Source organism: Geotrypetes seraphini, chromosome 1 (assembly GCF_902459505.1).
Source record: "Geotrypetes seraphini chromosome 1, aGeoSer1.1, whole genome shotgun sequence".
In the NCBI taxonomy this organism is placed as follows: domain Eukaryota; kingdom Metazoa; phylum Chordata; class Amphibia; order Gymnophiona; family Dermophiidae; genus Geotrypetes; species Geotrypetes seraphini.
In genome coordinates this window covers 341234255-341251151 of record NC_047084.1, presented here as the reverse complement: position 1 = coordinate 341251151, position 16897 = coordinate 341234255, and the positions used below count along the sequence as shown (strand labels likewise).

The 16897-nt window shown below is 43.9% G+C and overlaps 1 protein-coding gene across 7 annotated transcripts in view; it reads right to left on the bottom strand.

The window, feature by feature from the left end:
* The window catches only part of SLC4A4 (solute carrier family 4 member 4), a 534858-nt gene that overhangs the window by 76700 nt on the left and 441261 nt on the right, over positions 1 to 16897 (bottom strand). For all 7 annotated transcript variants that reach the window (XM_033961203.1, XM_033961239.1, XM_033961185.1 and 4 more), the window contains 2 exons: positions 9888 to 10001; positions 2937 to 3098 (listed from right to left, as the gene is read on the bottom strand). In XM_033961203.1, the coding sequence (XP_033817094.1) occupies positions 2937 to 3098; positions 9888 to 10001 (276 nt within the window). The remainder of the gene's footprint in view (positions 1 to 2936; positions 3099 to 9887; positions 10002 to 16897) is intronic.

Here is a 16897-nt window from a genome sequence, read left to right as displayed (position 1 = left end):
ACCTAAGAATGGGCAATTCCTCCAACCTGCTTATTCCATTCACTAGAATGAATACCAACCGCTTTAAAGAAGCGCTATCCCCCCTTCTATGTTTTTTTCCCTCCCCACTTACCACCCTTTTTTTTATTTTATTTCGTTGTATTTTACTCTTACCTCCCCCTTGATCCACTTGCTTCTTTTTGTCATGTTTTATATCTATCTATATATATATATTTTTTTTTTTAATCTTATTTTAATTTTTTTAGCATTGTAAGCTGTCTAGATATTAGTTAATAGACGGTATATCAAATGTTGAATACATTTGGAAACTTGAATTAATTGTGAACCACTAAGATGGCTTCACTGATGGGCAGCATATCAAATACAAATGAAACTTGCAGTTCCTCATACGTATCAAGTGAGATTTCTAGTCTCTGGAAGAACAGATCTGAACTGGTGTCAGTTATGGGTGCCTGATTGTACCCCGCATGTCCATGGAGAAAGCTAATCATGTAAGCATACCCATAACTGGAGCAGCATGACTGGCAGAATTCCCTAGGTGGCTCCCCCCACCACTCCTAAAAATATAGAGCAAAAATTGCAGTTTTAGTGGGACATTCCCTAGATCCTGCCGCTTGAGGATAAGGAGCTGGGGAGCTGAATCGATTTAGGAGCATGGTTATCAATGTTGTCTACAGTTAAGATGTACTATTTTAATATTAACCCCAGTTATTAGTAACTAGGAGTTGTTGCATAAAATGGAACCTGTGCTAAAATAGCACAAGTTATTGGTAAAATAACACCTCTTACCTATGCCCCATAGCAGTTAGGAGCCCTTTTACTAAGCTGCGCTAAAAAGTGGCCTACAGTATCAGTAGTGCAAGGATTTCCTGTACTCTGAGGCCTAGTGGTTAGAGAAGCGGCCTCAGCACCCTTAGGTTCTGAGATCAATTCCCACTGCAGGTTCCTTGTGACTCTGGGCAAGTTACTTAACACTTTTGCCACAGGTACAAAAATAAGTACTTGTCTAAAATATGTAAACCGTTTTGATTGTAACCATACAGAAAAAAAAACCCCAGTATATCAAGTCCCATTCCCTTTGTGCCAGTAAAATATCTGTATTTCTTATTTTCCCCATTAATGAACATTAATTTCCCAATTAGCATGTGGCCATTAGTACGGAAGCCCTTACCACTTAGTGCTGGACACGCCTACTCTCTGCCTCCAAATACCCCCAATACTAAAAAATATTTTCTGTTTTTTAGCAAATGGGTAGCATGTGTCAAACACAAAACTACTGCAGGGTGCACTGTGGATTTTAACCTGTAGTAATCACAAGTTAGTGTTCACTGCAGCTTAGTAAAAGGCCCCATAATGAGCAGCAAGGGCTCCTGGGCGTAACATTTAACATAGATGTCCCTTACAACAACTGTGCAGTAAGAAATTTTGGTGAAAAAGGGATGAAAATATTTTGTAGCCTAGACCTGAAAATTTTGAAAAGTTTTGACTTTTACTTAAGCTATAAATGTGATGCAAGCAAGGAAGTCATTATGCCATTGTATAGATCCATGGTGAGGCCCCACCTGGAATACTGTGTGCAATTCTGGAGGCCGCATTACCGTAAGGATGTGCTGAGACTGGAGTCAGTCCAGAGAATGGCCACCCAGATGGTCTCGGGACTCAAGGATCTCCCGTACGAGGAACGGCTGGATAAGTTGCAGCTGTACTCACTCGAGGAACGCAGAGAGAGGGGTGACATGATCGAGACATTCAAGTATCTCACGGGCCGCATCGAGGTGGAAGAAGATATCTTCTTTTTCAAGGGTCCCGTGGCAACAAGGGGGCATCCGTGGAAAATCAGGGGCGGGAAACTGCACGGGGACACCAGGAAATTCTTTTTCACTGAAAGGGTGGTTGATCGCTGGAATAGTCTTCCATTTCAAGTTATTGAGGCCAGCAGCGTGCCTAATTTTAAGGCCAAATGGGATAGACACGTGGGATCTATTCACAGAGAAAGGTAGGGGAGGGTCATTGGGGTGGGCAGACTAGATGGGCCGTGGCCCTTATCTGCCGTCTATTTCTATGTTTCTATGTAAATTGATATTTGCCCAGATATTAAATCTGCCCTTAAAAGTAAACAAAAAGATATCAAAAGTCAGAAATAATTTAACAAAAAGTAAGTTATGATATCCCCAAAATATAGGTTTATATTTGAGTATATACAGCAATTTTTGCATGCATCTTGGGTACGCAAATCTGGGCACCATTTATAGAATTTGGTGGACAGGGCATAAATGCATGGACAGAACATAGGTGAGGCTCCCACTTACTTGTCTAACTTATAGAATACTGTAAGTTATGTGCCTGGAGTTACACCAGATCTGTGGCTGGTGTAAATCAGGACCCATATATGTTAGGGGCATTGATGCCGTGTTATGGTAATATTCTGTAATGGAATCTAGGCGCCTAGATGGCATTAGAAAACAGTCTATCGCGTGTTATCAGGGTGTCTAAATGAGATTGCCCTATCATAGAATCACCTCTTTAGAGTATTCTCTGGTTTGTGGAATTAATGGTAATTACTTTCCCTCATATACCTCGCCTCTCTCTCTCTTCAGGGTGGTGTTTATGATGTCTAAGTTCATATATTTCTTTTCTTGGGAGGAAGAGGAATAGCAGAATAAAATCTGAATGAGGTTTTATTCCTCAGGAATAAAGGCTATGTGAACATAGGATATACTGTAGTGGTATTGAGAAAACTTAATGTTGACAGTGACTTGACTTTAATTAACTCTGCAGCTATACATATATCTGATAAAACTGTAGAAAAGAAAAACTGGGACACATGACATGGAATTGGAATAGAAGTTTGATACTTTACATATAAGCAGACATTATTACTTGTGATTATGGCAACATTTTCCATTACTAAAAAGGACGTAGACAGCAAAACAGACCTTAAGTTTATGTTCCTTCCTGTTGACAATGACAGCAGTGATCTGCTGGTCCATGAAGATCAAAATGGTGACCAGGAGGGCAGGGATGGCTGCTGCAAGGTATACCCACCAAGGGTTCCCACCAAACGGGGGCACAAACCAACCACGGTTTGGACTTGTTGGCTATATGAAGAAAGAAAAACTGTCCATATAATACCTAAAAACATGTTTGACTTAAATATCAGTATTACCATTTTTATCACACAAAGGGGGGGGGGGGTCATTTACAAAATACTTAGACACACAAAGTACCACAGGTTAGTAACCTATGATACTCTGTGGATCTAAATGCTTTGAAAAAGAGCCTCATAATGTCATACATTGCAACTAGAAGACAGGTTCTCAGTCTTACTAGTTTGAACAGATATTAAAATGAGACGGTGATATAGCTATCTATCTATATCTATATATACATACACATATTAATATACAGTACACACACACGGTTGCATATTACATTACATTACAGATTTCTATTCCGCCTTTACCTTTCAGTTCAAAGCGGATTACAATAAGAGTTGTGGAGGGAAGGGTTACAAAGTTAGATCAGAGGTTGCTTCTGAGAGAGGGAAAGGTAGGATCAGGCTTAGGGGAGGTGTTCATGGTATTAGGCTTTACTCAGGAATTTCTTGAAGAGTATAGCTTTTATATCCTTTCTGAACCTCTTGTAGTCAGGAGTTGATGTCAGTAGAATGGAGACTTGGTTATCTAGTCTTGCTGCTTGAGTGGCTAGTAGGCCGTCGTAAAGTTTCTTTTGTTTTACTTCCTTGATTGTGGGGTGAGTGAAAGGGGTGTATGTTTTTCTATGCCTGGTAGAGGTAGTTTGGATAAAGCGGTTGTTTAGGTAGGTTGGGCTTTTCCCGTTAATAGTTTTAAATAGTATACAGTAAAATTTGAATTGTATTCTTTCTTGGATTGGAAGCCAGTGTGAGTCGATGTATGCCTCCGTGATGTGATCATATTTCTTCAAAGAATAGACGAGTCTCAAAGCTGTATTTTGAATTGTTTGTAGTTGTTTAATCATTATTGCTGGGCAGGGGAGGTAGAGGATGTTGCAGTAGTCGAGTATACTAAGGATTAGTGATTGTACTAGAAGCAAAAATTGTGGTCTTTCGAAGAATTTTCGGACCTGTCTAAGGTTCCTCATGACTGCGAACGATTTCTGTATCGTTTTGTTTATTTGTGTTTGCATGGTGCATCCCCTGGCAATAGTCATTCCAAGTAGTTTTAGGGAGGTTTGTAGAGGGTAATTGATAGAGTTGATTACTAAGTTGGTAGTGGTAGGGACTTTGTTATTTTCTAGGAGGATGAATTTAGTTTTGTCTGGGTTGAGTTTCAGTTTGTGATTTTCCATCCACGTCGTAACTGTAGCTAGTGTTCGGTGTAGTGTGTCTGTCATTGCTAGCTTTGGTTGGTCAAAGGGTATGAGGATGGTGATGTCATCAGCGTAGCTTTAAGAGGTTAGACCTTGTTTGTTCAGGTACATGCCGAGAGAGGCTGTATATAGGTTGAAGAGTGTAGGGGAAAGAGGGACTCCACAGGGATTGGACAATGGGTTGGATTTTTCTTTGTCTGATTTTACTTTGTATGATCTGGATTTTATGCACTGAATAATGAATACATGTGCACGTACGCACACACACACACTTGGTTGCGTATACTGAACAATGATCTGGGACTTTAATTTCTATTTTCTGCATTTTTTTTACATGTGCTGAAGCACCTATGTATTACAACACATCAGACCACATTACATCTAAAATGGCATGCGTCTTTATCATAAATATTTTCCATGGTGGGAATGAAAAGGTAAGTGAAATGTCTGCACATTTGGTTTGTATTTAAGAGAAAATATTCCTTTTGGTTTAGTGAGTGCCTAGTAGCAATATAGAAATAATGGGCCCAATTTTCAGCATCTGTGGCCACAATTAATACATATGCACAGCAGCACTGAGCACACACGTAAAGAGATCAGCACTACTGCCATTATTCATTGTGTTTCGGCTGAATATCTTTCACAGCATTACACTCATTCCAGTCTCCCCCCCCCCCTTTCATTTTACGGATAGTATGAGACTGCTCACCCAGGTTTCATCCTGATACTATCCTTGTAATAGCTGCAACCCAAAGATAGGAAAACTATGGCCATTATTTTAAAAACATATCTATAAGAGGTCACGTGATTGTGCTGAGCGGTACGAGACGTGTCTCGTTCGAGCTCTAGGGCCCCGGGTCTTTTCCCACCCTGTTTCGCCTCCATCAGAGCCTGCAACTTAAGGTTTGCGCCTGGAACAGTGTTTGGACAGGTTTGTCCATCATTACAGCCCGGGCATGAGCGGAAAATCGACCAGGAAAGACAAAGATAAAGGCGCCAAGGCTTCGAAAGCTTTCCAAGATGGCAGCGGCAGACCCAGGTCCCGCATATCGAGGCACTATCGGCATCGATGGTGAGGGCTCTCGATTCCCGATTTGAACATCTTTCGGGCCAGCTAACTTCCCTGGAGACGCTACTCACCGAAACTACGCGGCGCACAGGTGAACTGGAGACGCAGGTGGCGAATGTTGAGGACGCGCACACAGCATCAGCCACGGACATTCTCTCCCTCAAAGAGCAGCTCCAACGCCAGGCAGAGAAATTGGAAGACCTTGAAAACCATTCTAGGCTGATGGGCTTACCTGAAACGATTTCTGATGCTCATCTTTTATCCACCCTTGAGTCCTGGCTACAGCGGGAACTTCCATTGCCGGGGGGCATGGGGCCCTTGTGCCTTGACCGAGCGCATCAACTTGGCAGGAGAGCTGAAGATCATACCCGTGCTAGAGTGACAATTCTTAAAGTGCATAATTCTGCACATAAGGCAGAATTGATGACACATTACAAGTTAAAGCGGAACACTCTTTGCTTTGAGGGAGCCCCAATTAAACTTTTCCAAGATTATTCGCCTGCTCTACAGGAACGTCATCGGCAATTTTCTAGGGTGTGCTCGATGATATTTGATCATAAGCAGCGTTTTATGCTGCTCTACCCGGCGCTCCTGAAGATCTGGACGAGCGCCGGGTGGAAGAGCTATGATACTGTTGAGGCTGCCCAGGCGTATATAGATGCCTTCCCCGCTGAGTCTGGACCATCTTCGGCGCCATGAGCCCATAGGAGCGGTGGGGCTGATTTTGGGTTTCCTGGGATCCTTTTGATGGGTCGCTTGTGGACTGTTACTATTGGTGGTGCACTTTTTCTAGTATTATTTGGACATTGATGCTCTTTCTGTTTAGTGGGCTTATGATGATGGTGTTGAGCTTGGTGTTTTCTGTACATTTGGGATTTGAATGAGGCCTGAGGTGGTTTTATTTTTTTGGGGGGAGCGTGTGTGTGCATTAAGGGTTTGTTTCGGGGACTGCAACTGTACCAGGCCGCTTGGGGGTGACTGTGGCTTTATCTGGTGCCCATATACTCCCCTCATTTCTTTGTGGGTTTGCTGAAGCTGCTTGGGGGTGTGATGGGTATATTATTGCTGTCCGGGGGGGGTAGGGGGTCTTGGGAGGTGGCTATATCTGACTGCATGCTTGGCTGGATATTTTGAGGGGTGTCTTTTTGGGGTCTGTTGTTTTGCATGATGGGGGGGTTGGGGTGTATGAATGTGTCTTGAATGTCTGGGTCTTTTGGGTCTATTTCGCTCGCTCTTCTTTTTCTCTTTTAAGCTACTGCTGGTATGTTTGAGAGGGTGTGTGTGCTTGTGGTTTGCTCGATTTTGGTCTCACTCTTAATTGAGACCTGGGGAGCCTTCCCTTCTGAGGTTTTAGGTTCCCCTCTCCGACTATATCTTGGCTTCCTTTGGGTGGATTCTGTAGGTCGTCTTCAGCCTGTCTGGACTGGTTCCTTATAGTCCTCTATAGGGATTTTATTTGCCTGTTAGTACTGAACATAATTCCCTTGAGGGGCTCCCCTTGGTCCTCCCTGGGTTGGGAGGGGGCCCCGCTTTGTTCTAGGCGTGGTGTCTATTCTTGATCTAGCCGCCTGTTTTTTCTCCTCTCCTTTTTCTTTGAGTTCTGGGGGGGGGACTGGGGGCCCCCACCAGAACTCGTAGTGACTCCCTAGTTCCGTCTCACCTAGGTGGTGCGGAGCGGGTTTTTGTTGTGTAGTATTTGGGAGGGTAGGTTTAGTATTTTGCAGGTGGGGGTTGGGTTGATGGATTGGACGGGTGGGCAGGGGGGGTGTGAGGTCCTCCTTCAGTATGTGTATTCAGTTTCTTGGGCTCTTACACTATCTTTGGTTTATTTTTCAGGCTCTGCCTTCTGTTGGGCAATACTGCTCTGGGGGATGGCTGGGCTCCTGGGGTAGTCTCATCATTCTTATTTTTTCTTCTCTATTCTGCCTCTTTCCTGATTTTCCAGTCTGAGTACTCCCTTTAGGATTACCTCTTGGAATGTTGGGGGCATTATGTCGCCGATAAAGAGGTGAAAAATATTAGCTGCTCTGCAGAGATATTGCTCGGACATTGCCTGCTTGCAGGAAACCCGGTTGACGGACGCGGAACATCTTAAGATGGGTCGTTCTTGGGTGGGGGAGGTATATTTTGCTTCCTCTGAGGGCCAACATGGTGGAATTGCTGTGTTGGTCCACAAGTCTTCGCCTCTTGGGGTGCAGGTCCTTGATAAAGCTCTTGATGGTAGATACCTACTCTTGCGTTTGACGCTGGGTGACCACTTATGGTCTATGGCCCTAACTTGTCTGAACCTGCTTTTTTGCAACGGTTAATTCAACTTTGCTCTCGTTACTCTGGGGACCCGCTTCTTATCTTGTGGGACTTTAATTTGGTGATGGACCCTGCTTTAGATAAGTCCGGTACTTCTTCTGCTTCTTTTGGGGCTAAAGGTCGTCTTCTTTCTGACTTTTGTGATACTCTCTCAGTAGCATGGAATTTGACCTCAAAAGATAAGGAATGTTTATTTCATGTATATAGCAGGCATTAAAATTTTGAGTCCTAAGGTCTAAACTGTCAGTAAGAACTGAACAGAAATAACAGACGCAAGGTAGAGAATGACACGGGGAAAAAATCTGTCCCCGTCACTGCCCCGTCCCCGTCCCACCATCCCCTTCACCGCCCCGTCACCGTCACCGCCATCCCCTTCACCGCCCTGTCACCGTCATCCCATTCACCGCCCCGTCACCGTCCCCGCAGCATCCATATAAGCCTCAGTACTGTAATATTTAGCTTATGCCTTCCTTATAAATCAAAGTTCTGGCTGCTGAACTAGAGAAAGATGTTCAGCTGGCAGGGCTTTGTTTATAAATTTTTATCAACACAACTAATATACTACTTTATCCTAAAGCAAAAAAAAAAAAAAAAGAAAATAAATAGAATTTTTTTTTCTACCTTTGTTGTCTGATTTCTGCTTTCCTCATCTTCTCATTCAATTCCTTCCATCCACTGTGTGTCTTCTTTCTGCATCTTCCATTTGCTCGGTTAATGTGCCTCTGCCTTCACCCCTCCCCCCCCCCCAATTGGTCTGGCACCCATCTTCTTCCCTCTGCTCTCCCATAGTCTGGCATCTGTCTTCTTCACTTCCAGCGTCTTCTCCCCACTCTGTCTTCCACAGTTCCCTTCAGGGTCTGTTCCTCTCCACCCTCCTTCAATGTCTGTTCTATTCCTTTCTACCACCATACTTCCCTCCCTTCTTCACCATCTGTTCCTTTCTACCACCCTTCAGCTCCTCTCGCGCGGCCTATCTATCTTCTCTCCCTCCCTCTTACTTTCGTGGCACGTTACAATGTAATTTGTGCAAGCTGCTGGAGCCTGCAATCCCCAAACAATCTCGCTTCTTTGTTCCTATTTTCCCCATTTCTAATATCTCCCCTATGTATCTGGCATTGCCCCCGCCCCTGTGTCCATATACCTTCCCCATGGCATGTATGTCCCCTTTATATCTCTGTCCCTATGCCCCCATGCACATAATTTCCCCTGTTTCTGTTACATTCCTGTGTCCAGATTTCCCCTCTCTTCCTCTTCCACACCAATGTGTCTCTTCTCTTCTCTTCAACCCCATCTAGCATTTTTCCCTCTTTCATCCCCCCCCCTGCTTCCAGCATCTGGCTCACCTGCCTGTCCTCCCCTTTCTTTCCTGCTGTGGGTTTCTTTCTCTCCCTCCTCATCCCCTTGGCCCAGAATCTCTTTCCCTTTCACTCCCTCCTTCCTAATGTGAGCCGGGAACAGCAGCACCCTCCTGTCTGAATGCAGTGTTCCATCATCTCCCTCCACCTCACCTTAGATGCCGAGTTTTCCGGCTTTCTTTTTCGGCCAGCCACACACTTTCAAAGAGCAGCACATGCGCGGATGCTCTGTTGTTCAATCTTCTCCTCTGACGCAACCGGAAACAGGAAGTTGCAGGAGAGGAGAACATTGATCAACTCCAGCAGCTGCGCGTGCACAGCTTTTTGAAAGCGTGCGGCTGGGTGAAAAAGAAAGCTGGCAAACTCTGCATATAAGGTGAGGTGGAGGGAGGGAAATGGCGGAACGCTGCAATCGGGCGGGTGGGGCTGATGGACCGCACGATCCGTGATTGCCTCACTGCGGAGACAAGACCATTTATTTTTTCTTCTCTGTTTCGGCGGGTTACTCGCAGCTAGCTGCGGGTAACAACCACCGTGTCATTCTCTAACGCAAGGTACTCTGAACTTTTAAAAGCCCAAACTCCCATCTTCTCCACAGATCAAGTGATTCATTACCTCAACTGCTTGCCTGACCTTTTTTCATATTTACTCTTCTTTTTATAAAAAAATAAATGCGTACATCTTGTTCACTCCAGTGGCATTCTCCTTTCTAAAATGTTCCAGTACTACATGCAAGGTCAAATGCGCCTCACATTTACAGCTATGCAGTGTATTCTGTTGCTGTGTATTCTGGCATCTTTACATACCTTGAATTCACTTGGCACAATTAGCTTCGGTGTGTCCACCCCAACTAGGGCATCCAAAGCACAGAAAATCAGAATGGACAAGATAATGGCAAAGTCACTGATAAGCTTTCTTGCCTGAAATACAAATAGAAAACATGACAACTAGCCAGAACTTTGAGATTAGGTAAAGGTAGTGACCAGTTTTATAAACTGTTTAAAACACATTTTTTTTCAAGTTTTTTATGATTAAGAAATGCAAGGATTTTTAAAAATGATATTGCAGGCTGCTGCTAATGGAATATGTTGTTTTGTATTGTCAATATTTTTATAATGTAAATGGATTTTATGTATTTGTAATTTACCTAGGTATTAGGTGGGAGATATTAAAATAAATAAATAACAACATTCACATACGGAAGTGCACTAGCACTGCCACAGCTACTGCATGGTTCACAAGAGATTTCTGTGTTAAAACTGTTAATTTCACCGTTCTAGTTTTACCAAACTGATTGTTTTGTTCAGTAATTTGGCAGGGAACAGTTGAAGTCACAATGCTCATCATACTGCAAAATTTGACAAAAATCACTTCAGTATATTATAGTTAATTTGTAGCACAACCAGAATTTATTAATAATTTGCTTATCCCCTATAATCAAATGAGGACCCTATAATCTACTGTTCATAATCTCCTTACTGTCCCCTCATTGAAACATATCAGTACAGACCGGTGAGTCTGACCTCTGTTCCGGGGAAAATGGCGGAAGCACTGATAAAAGAAAACATCGATGAACATCTTAAAAGAAACGAACTTCTGATAACCAGCCAACATGGTTTTTGCAAGGGGAGATTGTGCCTAACAAACTTATTGCACTTCTTCGAAGGAATCAACAAACGGATGGACAGAGGAGACCCCATAGACATCATATATCTAGATTTCCAAAAAGCCTTTGACAAGGTACCCCATGAACGCCTACTTCGGAAACTGAAGAACCATGGGGTGGAAGGAGACGTACATAGATGGATCAGAAACTGGTTGGCGGGCAGGAAACAGAGGGTAGGAGTAAAGGGCCACTACTCGGACTGGAGGAGGGTCACGAGCGGTGTCCCACAGGGCTCGGTGCTCGGGCCGCTGCTATTTAATATATTCATAAATGATATAGAAACAGGGACGAAGTGTGAGATAATAAAATTTGTGGATGACACCAAACTATTTAGTGAAGCTCGGACTAAAGAGGACTGCGAAGAATTGCAAAGGGACTTGAACAAACTAGGAGAATGGGCGATGAGATGGCAGATGAAGTTCAATGTTGAGAAATGTAAAGTACTACATGTGGGAAGCAGAAACCCAAGGTACAGCTATACGATGGGAGGGAGGTTATTGAATGAGAGTACCCAAGAAAGGGACTTGGGGGTAAGAGAGCGAATAGAATGCTAGGTATAATCAAGAAGAATATTACTACCAGAACGAAAGAAGTTATCCTCCCGTTGTATCGGGCAATGGTGCGTCCGCATCTGGAGTACTGCGTCCAGTATTGGTCGCTGTACCTTAAGAAGGACATGGCCTGATAAAGGGGATAGAAAACCTTTCATACGCTGAGAGATTGGAGAAACTGGGTCTCTTTTCCCTGGAGAAGAGGAGACTTAGAGGGGATATGATAAAGACTTACAAGATCATGAAGGGCATAGAGAGAGTAGAGAGGGACAGATTCTTCAAACTTTCAAAAAATAAAAGAACAAGAGGGCATTCAGAAAAGTTGAAAGGGGACAGATTCAAAACGAATGCTAGGAAATTCTTCTTTACCCAATGTGTGGTGGACACCTGGAATGAGCTTCCAGAGGGCGTAATAGGGCAGAGTACGGTACTGGGGTTCAAGAAAGGATTGGACAATTTCCTGCTGAAAAAGGGAATAGAGGGGTATAGATAGAGGATTACTGCACAGGTCCTGGACCTGTTGGGCCGCCGCATGAGCGGACCGCTGGGCACGATGGACCTCAGGTCTGACCCAGTGGAGGCATTCTTATGTTCTTATGAGGACCACAATTTTTTCCGTTAATGCTCCTTTTCTCTGGAACAGTATCCCTAACTACTTGCGGGAAAAAACAACACTTATCAATTTTAAGGTGAAGCTAAAGACATTCATTTTCTGCGATGCCTTTGTAACCTAAATTGTCCTTTTAAGGATGACTTAGATTTAAGAAATATTTCTACTTTCAGTTCCCCAACCTTTTGTTCTTCCCCTTAAGTGTTTTCTTTTCTTTCTATTAATTGTAGTTCCAATCCCCTCTTCCCTTGGTTTGTTTTTGATTAAATTACATTTGAATTGATATATTCTTATGGCATTTTTGTACACCGCCTAGTTTGCTCGAGTGGGCGGTATAATAAATTTTAAATAAACTTGAAACTTCTGCTTTTTTAGAAGCCCACTGAAATGTCCTGGCATTCTGTTGCTGCAGATATGGATATCTATTGCATGCTACTGGCACAGATATTAAAGTACCTGTACATGACCTTTTTAGTGTTTTTACATCGTATGATATTTGACTCATTTAAGTCAAGAAGACTCTAGGACTCCTGAGGCAGACTCTCTGGCCGAAACATGAGTCTTGATACTTTTATTTACTTGGATACTAATAAATAACCTTGGATTTGAAGACCTGACTGCTCTACTCTTTCTTTGGATGTTCTTATACAGAGACCAGCTACCATTACCCAATTTGCCAGTCCCACTCTCTCAGTGCATATGGAAAGCACTATACTGTACCTGGCTCCACCTAAAAGACCTCAGATGTTTCTGGAAGCAGGTCTAACTCCTTATGTTGATTTTAGGTGCATTGGATATGCACTCCTTTTATGGCATGGTGAATGCATATTTCAGTGTGAACCACACCCCCTTGTCACATGGACATATAGGCAATTTAAGCATTTGAATGCTGGCTTTCCAAAATTGGGTTATAGATGGTTTTCTATAGCTAGATGTTTGTGCCAGGATTTAAACATCTAAATTACGAATGGGTTTACTGAGAGAAACACCTTAATGAGCCCAGAATAAGGAGTAGGATGTTTACTCAAAAACCTTTATGGTTATTCTGTTATTGGCATAACTTGCATTATGCTGGCAGCAGTGCTTCTTTGCTTATCTGTCTTCTGCCTCTATAAAAACTGGTTATAGGGAGATGTGGAAGGATTAAGCCATTTGATTCAAAAGACATCAACAGAAACTGTTTCCTTGATCCTTTGAGCCCAAGGAACAAATGTATGTCATTAATGCAATTTGAGAACCGTTCTTGCCTGTAGGTTTCTTGTTTAGCCAGTTGGTTTAGTTTACACATTTAATTTTATTGAAAGATTTCCTTAACCACCTTACCCAGTTGCAGTGCTATTGTTCTTAGGGATGGGGAAAAAAGTAGATTTAAAAAAGTAGCAGCCAGTTGGCAGGCCCCATGCGACAGGGAAACTCGCAAAGTAATATTCAGGGCAGCCCCAACCATTATCGCATGTGCATGATGAAGAATGCCCGTGGCTGATATTCCCTACTGACCGGTGGGCTCTGTATAAGAACTACAGTTTGCGCAATAATGACATCGGCCAAGTAGCCCAGTCCCAGCCAATGAGCAAATTCAAGCTACAGTTCATCCTGCATGGGGCTCTATTCTTACAGGAGGTTGAAAAACCAAGTTCTGTATCACAACTATACAGACAAAGGCTTGAACCCCTTACAGTCCAAACAAGTGCTGTGGCCGACTGTGATAGCCAGCAAACTGGGTTGGTACCATACACTACTTGTTATGATTGCCAAATAGCACAGCTACATTTCTACCAGAACAGGAACGGTGTCAAATAGTGGTACCACTGAAACCCCTCACCAATCTCATGAGTACACTCTCCATGCTAAAAATTTATTTTTGTATACTCCTTTCTTAAATCCTTGTCTCACTACTATGATGGCATTGTTTTCTTGCTGGATGTATCCATAAGACTTCTTTCAGAATAACGGTGTTTCATTAATCAGCATGCTGCTGCGGAGAGGAGCTGTAATATAATACTGAGGTAGACCTCTATTTAAACCCTAACAGGACAAAGTAGCAGTTATGTTAACTAAATAGTAAATCTTCCATAAAGGACCATATGCTGGCAGGGAGTGCCTTGGATGAGAACTTAAAAGCCCAAGATATAGAAGGCTTGATTTCTGAAGATTCTGTCTGCTGACTTCTGGAGCTAACCAAACCCCCATTTCAAATCTCATCCTTGCTTACCAGCTATATTTTGTCTTGGGAAATCAATGTCTGGAATACAAATTAACCAAAGCAATACAGTATAATCTCGTTATAACGGACTTCAAGGGACCTGGAAAAACAGTCCGTTATATCCAGAGTTGCATTTTTTAAAAACTTTATTTAGGTCAACTTGAAACAACGTACAATCAATTAACAACAGTCACTGCCACAAGCATGTCAGCAACATCAAGAACAAAACTCAGCAAAACATTGGTATGGCACGAAATGATTGCAAAACCAGAACACTAAGGGCTCCTTTTACAAAGGTGCGTTAGGGCCTTAACGAACGGAATAGCACGCGTTAAAATGCCATGTGCACTAGCTGCTACCGCCTCCTTTTGAGCAGGCGGTAGTTTTCCAGGTAGCGCGCGCTATAATGCACGCTAATCCAGTGCATGCGCTAAAAATGCTAGCGCACCTAAAAGATGTTCTAAAGCATTATGTCGTACTGTACTGGAAAGAAAAATACTCTGTCATTTTCTTCTGGGCTGCATTTTGATACTATATCACCAGCACGCCACGCGCCTTGTAGGCAGAGCCTGCATGTCCGTTATAGCCAAACAAAACTACAGCTAAAAGTGGCTCTGGGGACCAAATTGGTTGCCTGTTATATCCGAAAGTCTGTTATATGCGAGTCCGCTATATGTGATGATTTTCTGCATGTTTATAAAGGCGTAAAGCCGGGACCAGCGGACCTCGTCCGCTATAGACAAGGTTCCATTATAAGCGAGTCCATTATAACAAGATTATACTGTAGTAACTGAAAATCACCCAAGCTAGAAAATGGTTCCAACAAATTTTTTTTCAAAAACCTTTTTACATTTTTTTCTAAATTTTTATTTCATCAACAACAACAAACAGTCCAGGGGAGAAAATACATCAAAACAAATGTACAACAAGGCATAGGGTCTCTTATTAGCGCCAGCCATTTCAGTCTCATGCCCTATAATACAAGGTTCTTATCTGTCAAAAACTCCCACTGGACTTGTACAAATTTTCTTAAAACATTGTTAAATCATTTTTTATAACCTATCAACAATATAGCACAGTTACTTACCGTAAAAGGTGTTATCCAGGGACAGCAGGCAGATATTCTTAACGCATGGGTGACGTCACCGACGGAGCCCCGGTACAGACACTTTTAACTAGAAAGTTCTAGTTGGCCGCACCGCGCATGCGCGAGTGCCTTCCCGCCCGACGGAGGAGAACGTGGTCCCCAGTTAAGATAAGCCAGCTATGAAGCCAACCCGGGGAGGAGGGTGGGATGTAAGAATATCTGCCTGCTGTCCCTGGATAACACCTGTTACGGTAAGTAACTGTGCTTTATCCCAGGACAAGCAGGCAGCATATTCTTAACGCATGGGTGACCTCTAAGCTAACAGAGAGGGAGGAGGGATGGTTGGCCATTAGGAAAACAAATTATGTAACACAGATTGGCCGAAGTGTCCATCCCGTCTGGAGAAGGTATCCAGACAGTAGTGAGTAGTGAACGTGTGAACTGAGGACCAAGTGGCAGCCTTGCAGATTTCCTCGATGGGCGTGGAACGGAGGAAAGCCACAGAAGCAGCCATAGCTCTGACCCTGTGAGCCGTGACAGCACCTTCCAGTGAGAGACCGGCCCGAGCATAACAGAACGCAATGCAGGCAGCAAGCCAGTTGGAAAGCGTCCGTTTAGAGACAGGACGACCTAGACGGTTAGGGTCGAAGGACAAAAAGAGCTGAGGGGACAAGCGGTGAGCCCTGGTACGGTCAAGGTAGTATGCAAGGGCACGCTTACAGTCCAGCGTGTGCAACGCCTGTTCCCCAGGATGAGAATGGGGCTTAGGGAAAAAGACAGGCAACACAATGGATTGGTTGAGGTGGAAGTCCGAGACCACCTTGGGAAGGAATTTAGGATGGGTACGCAGAACCACCTTGTCATGGTGAAAAACAGTGAAAGGTGGGTCGGCAACCAGTGCATGCAGCTCACTAACCCTCCTGGCAGAGGTGATGGCAATGAGGAAAAGCACCTTCCATGTAAGAAATTTGAGTGAAGTTGTGGCAAGAGGCTCAAACGGAGGTTTCATGAGGGCTGATAAAACCACATTCAGGTCCCAGACGACTGGAGGAGGCTTCAGAGGTGGTTTGACATTGAAGAGGCCTCTCATGAACCGGGAAACCAGGGGATGAGCCGTAAGAGGTTTTCCGAGGATAGGCTCATGAAACGCAGTGATGGCACTGAGGTGGACTCTGATTGAGTAGACTTGAGGCCAGCATCGGACAGAGAGAGCAAATAGTCCAGTACAGTTTCCACCGCCAATGAGGTGGGATCGTGGTGATGTAGTAGACACCAAGAGGAGAACCGGGTCCACTTCTGATGGTAACATTGGAGGGTGGCCGGTTTCCTGGCGACGGACAGGCTGCGACGGACAGGCTGAGACAGATTCTCTGGAGAGGTCAGCCCGAGAGAAACCAAGCTGTCAGGTGGAGCGAGGACAGATTGGGATGCAGTAGAGACTGATGCTGCTGTGTAAGTAGAGTAGGAAACACAGGAAGAGGAATGGGTTCTCTGGAGCTTAGCTGGAGCAGGAGGGAGAACCAGTGTTGGCGAGGCCACCGAGGTGCGATGAGAATCATGGTGGCTCTGTCCCTGCGGAGTTTGAATAACGTCCGCAACATCAGAGATAGTGGAGGAAAGGCATAGAGGAACCGATCCATCCAGTTGAGCAGGAATGCATCCGGGGCCAGATTATTGAGGAGAGAAGAGTCTGGAACAG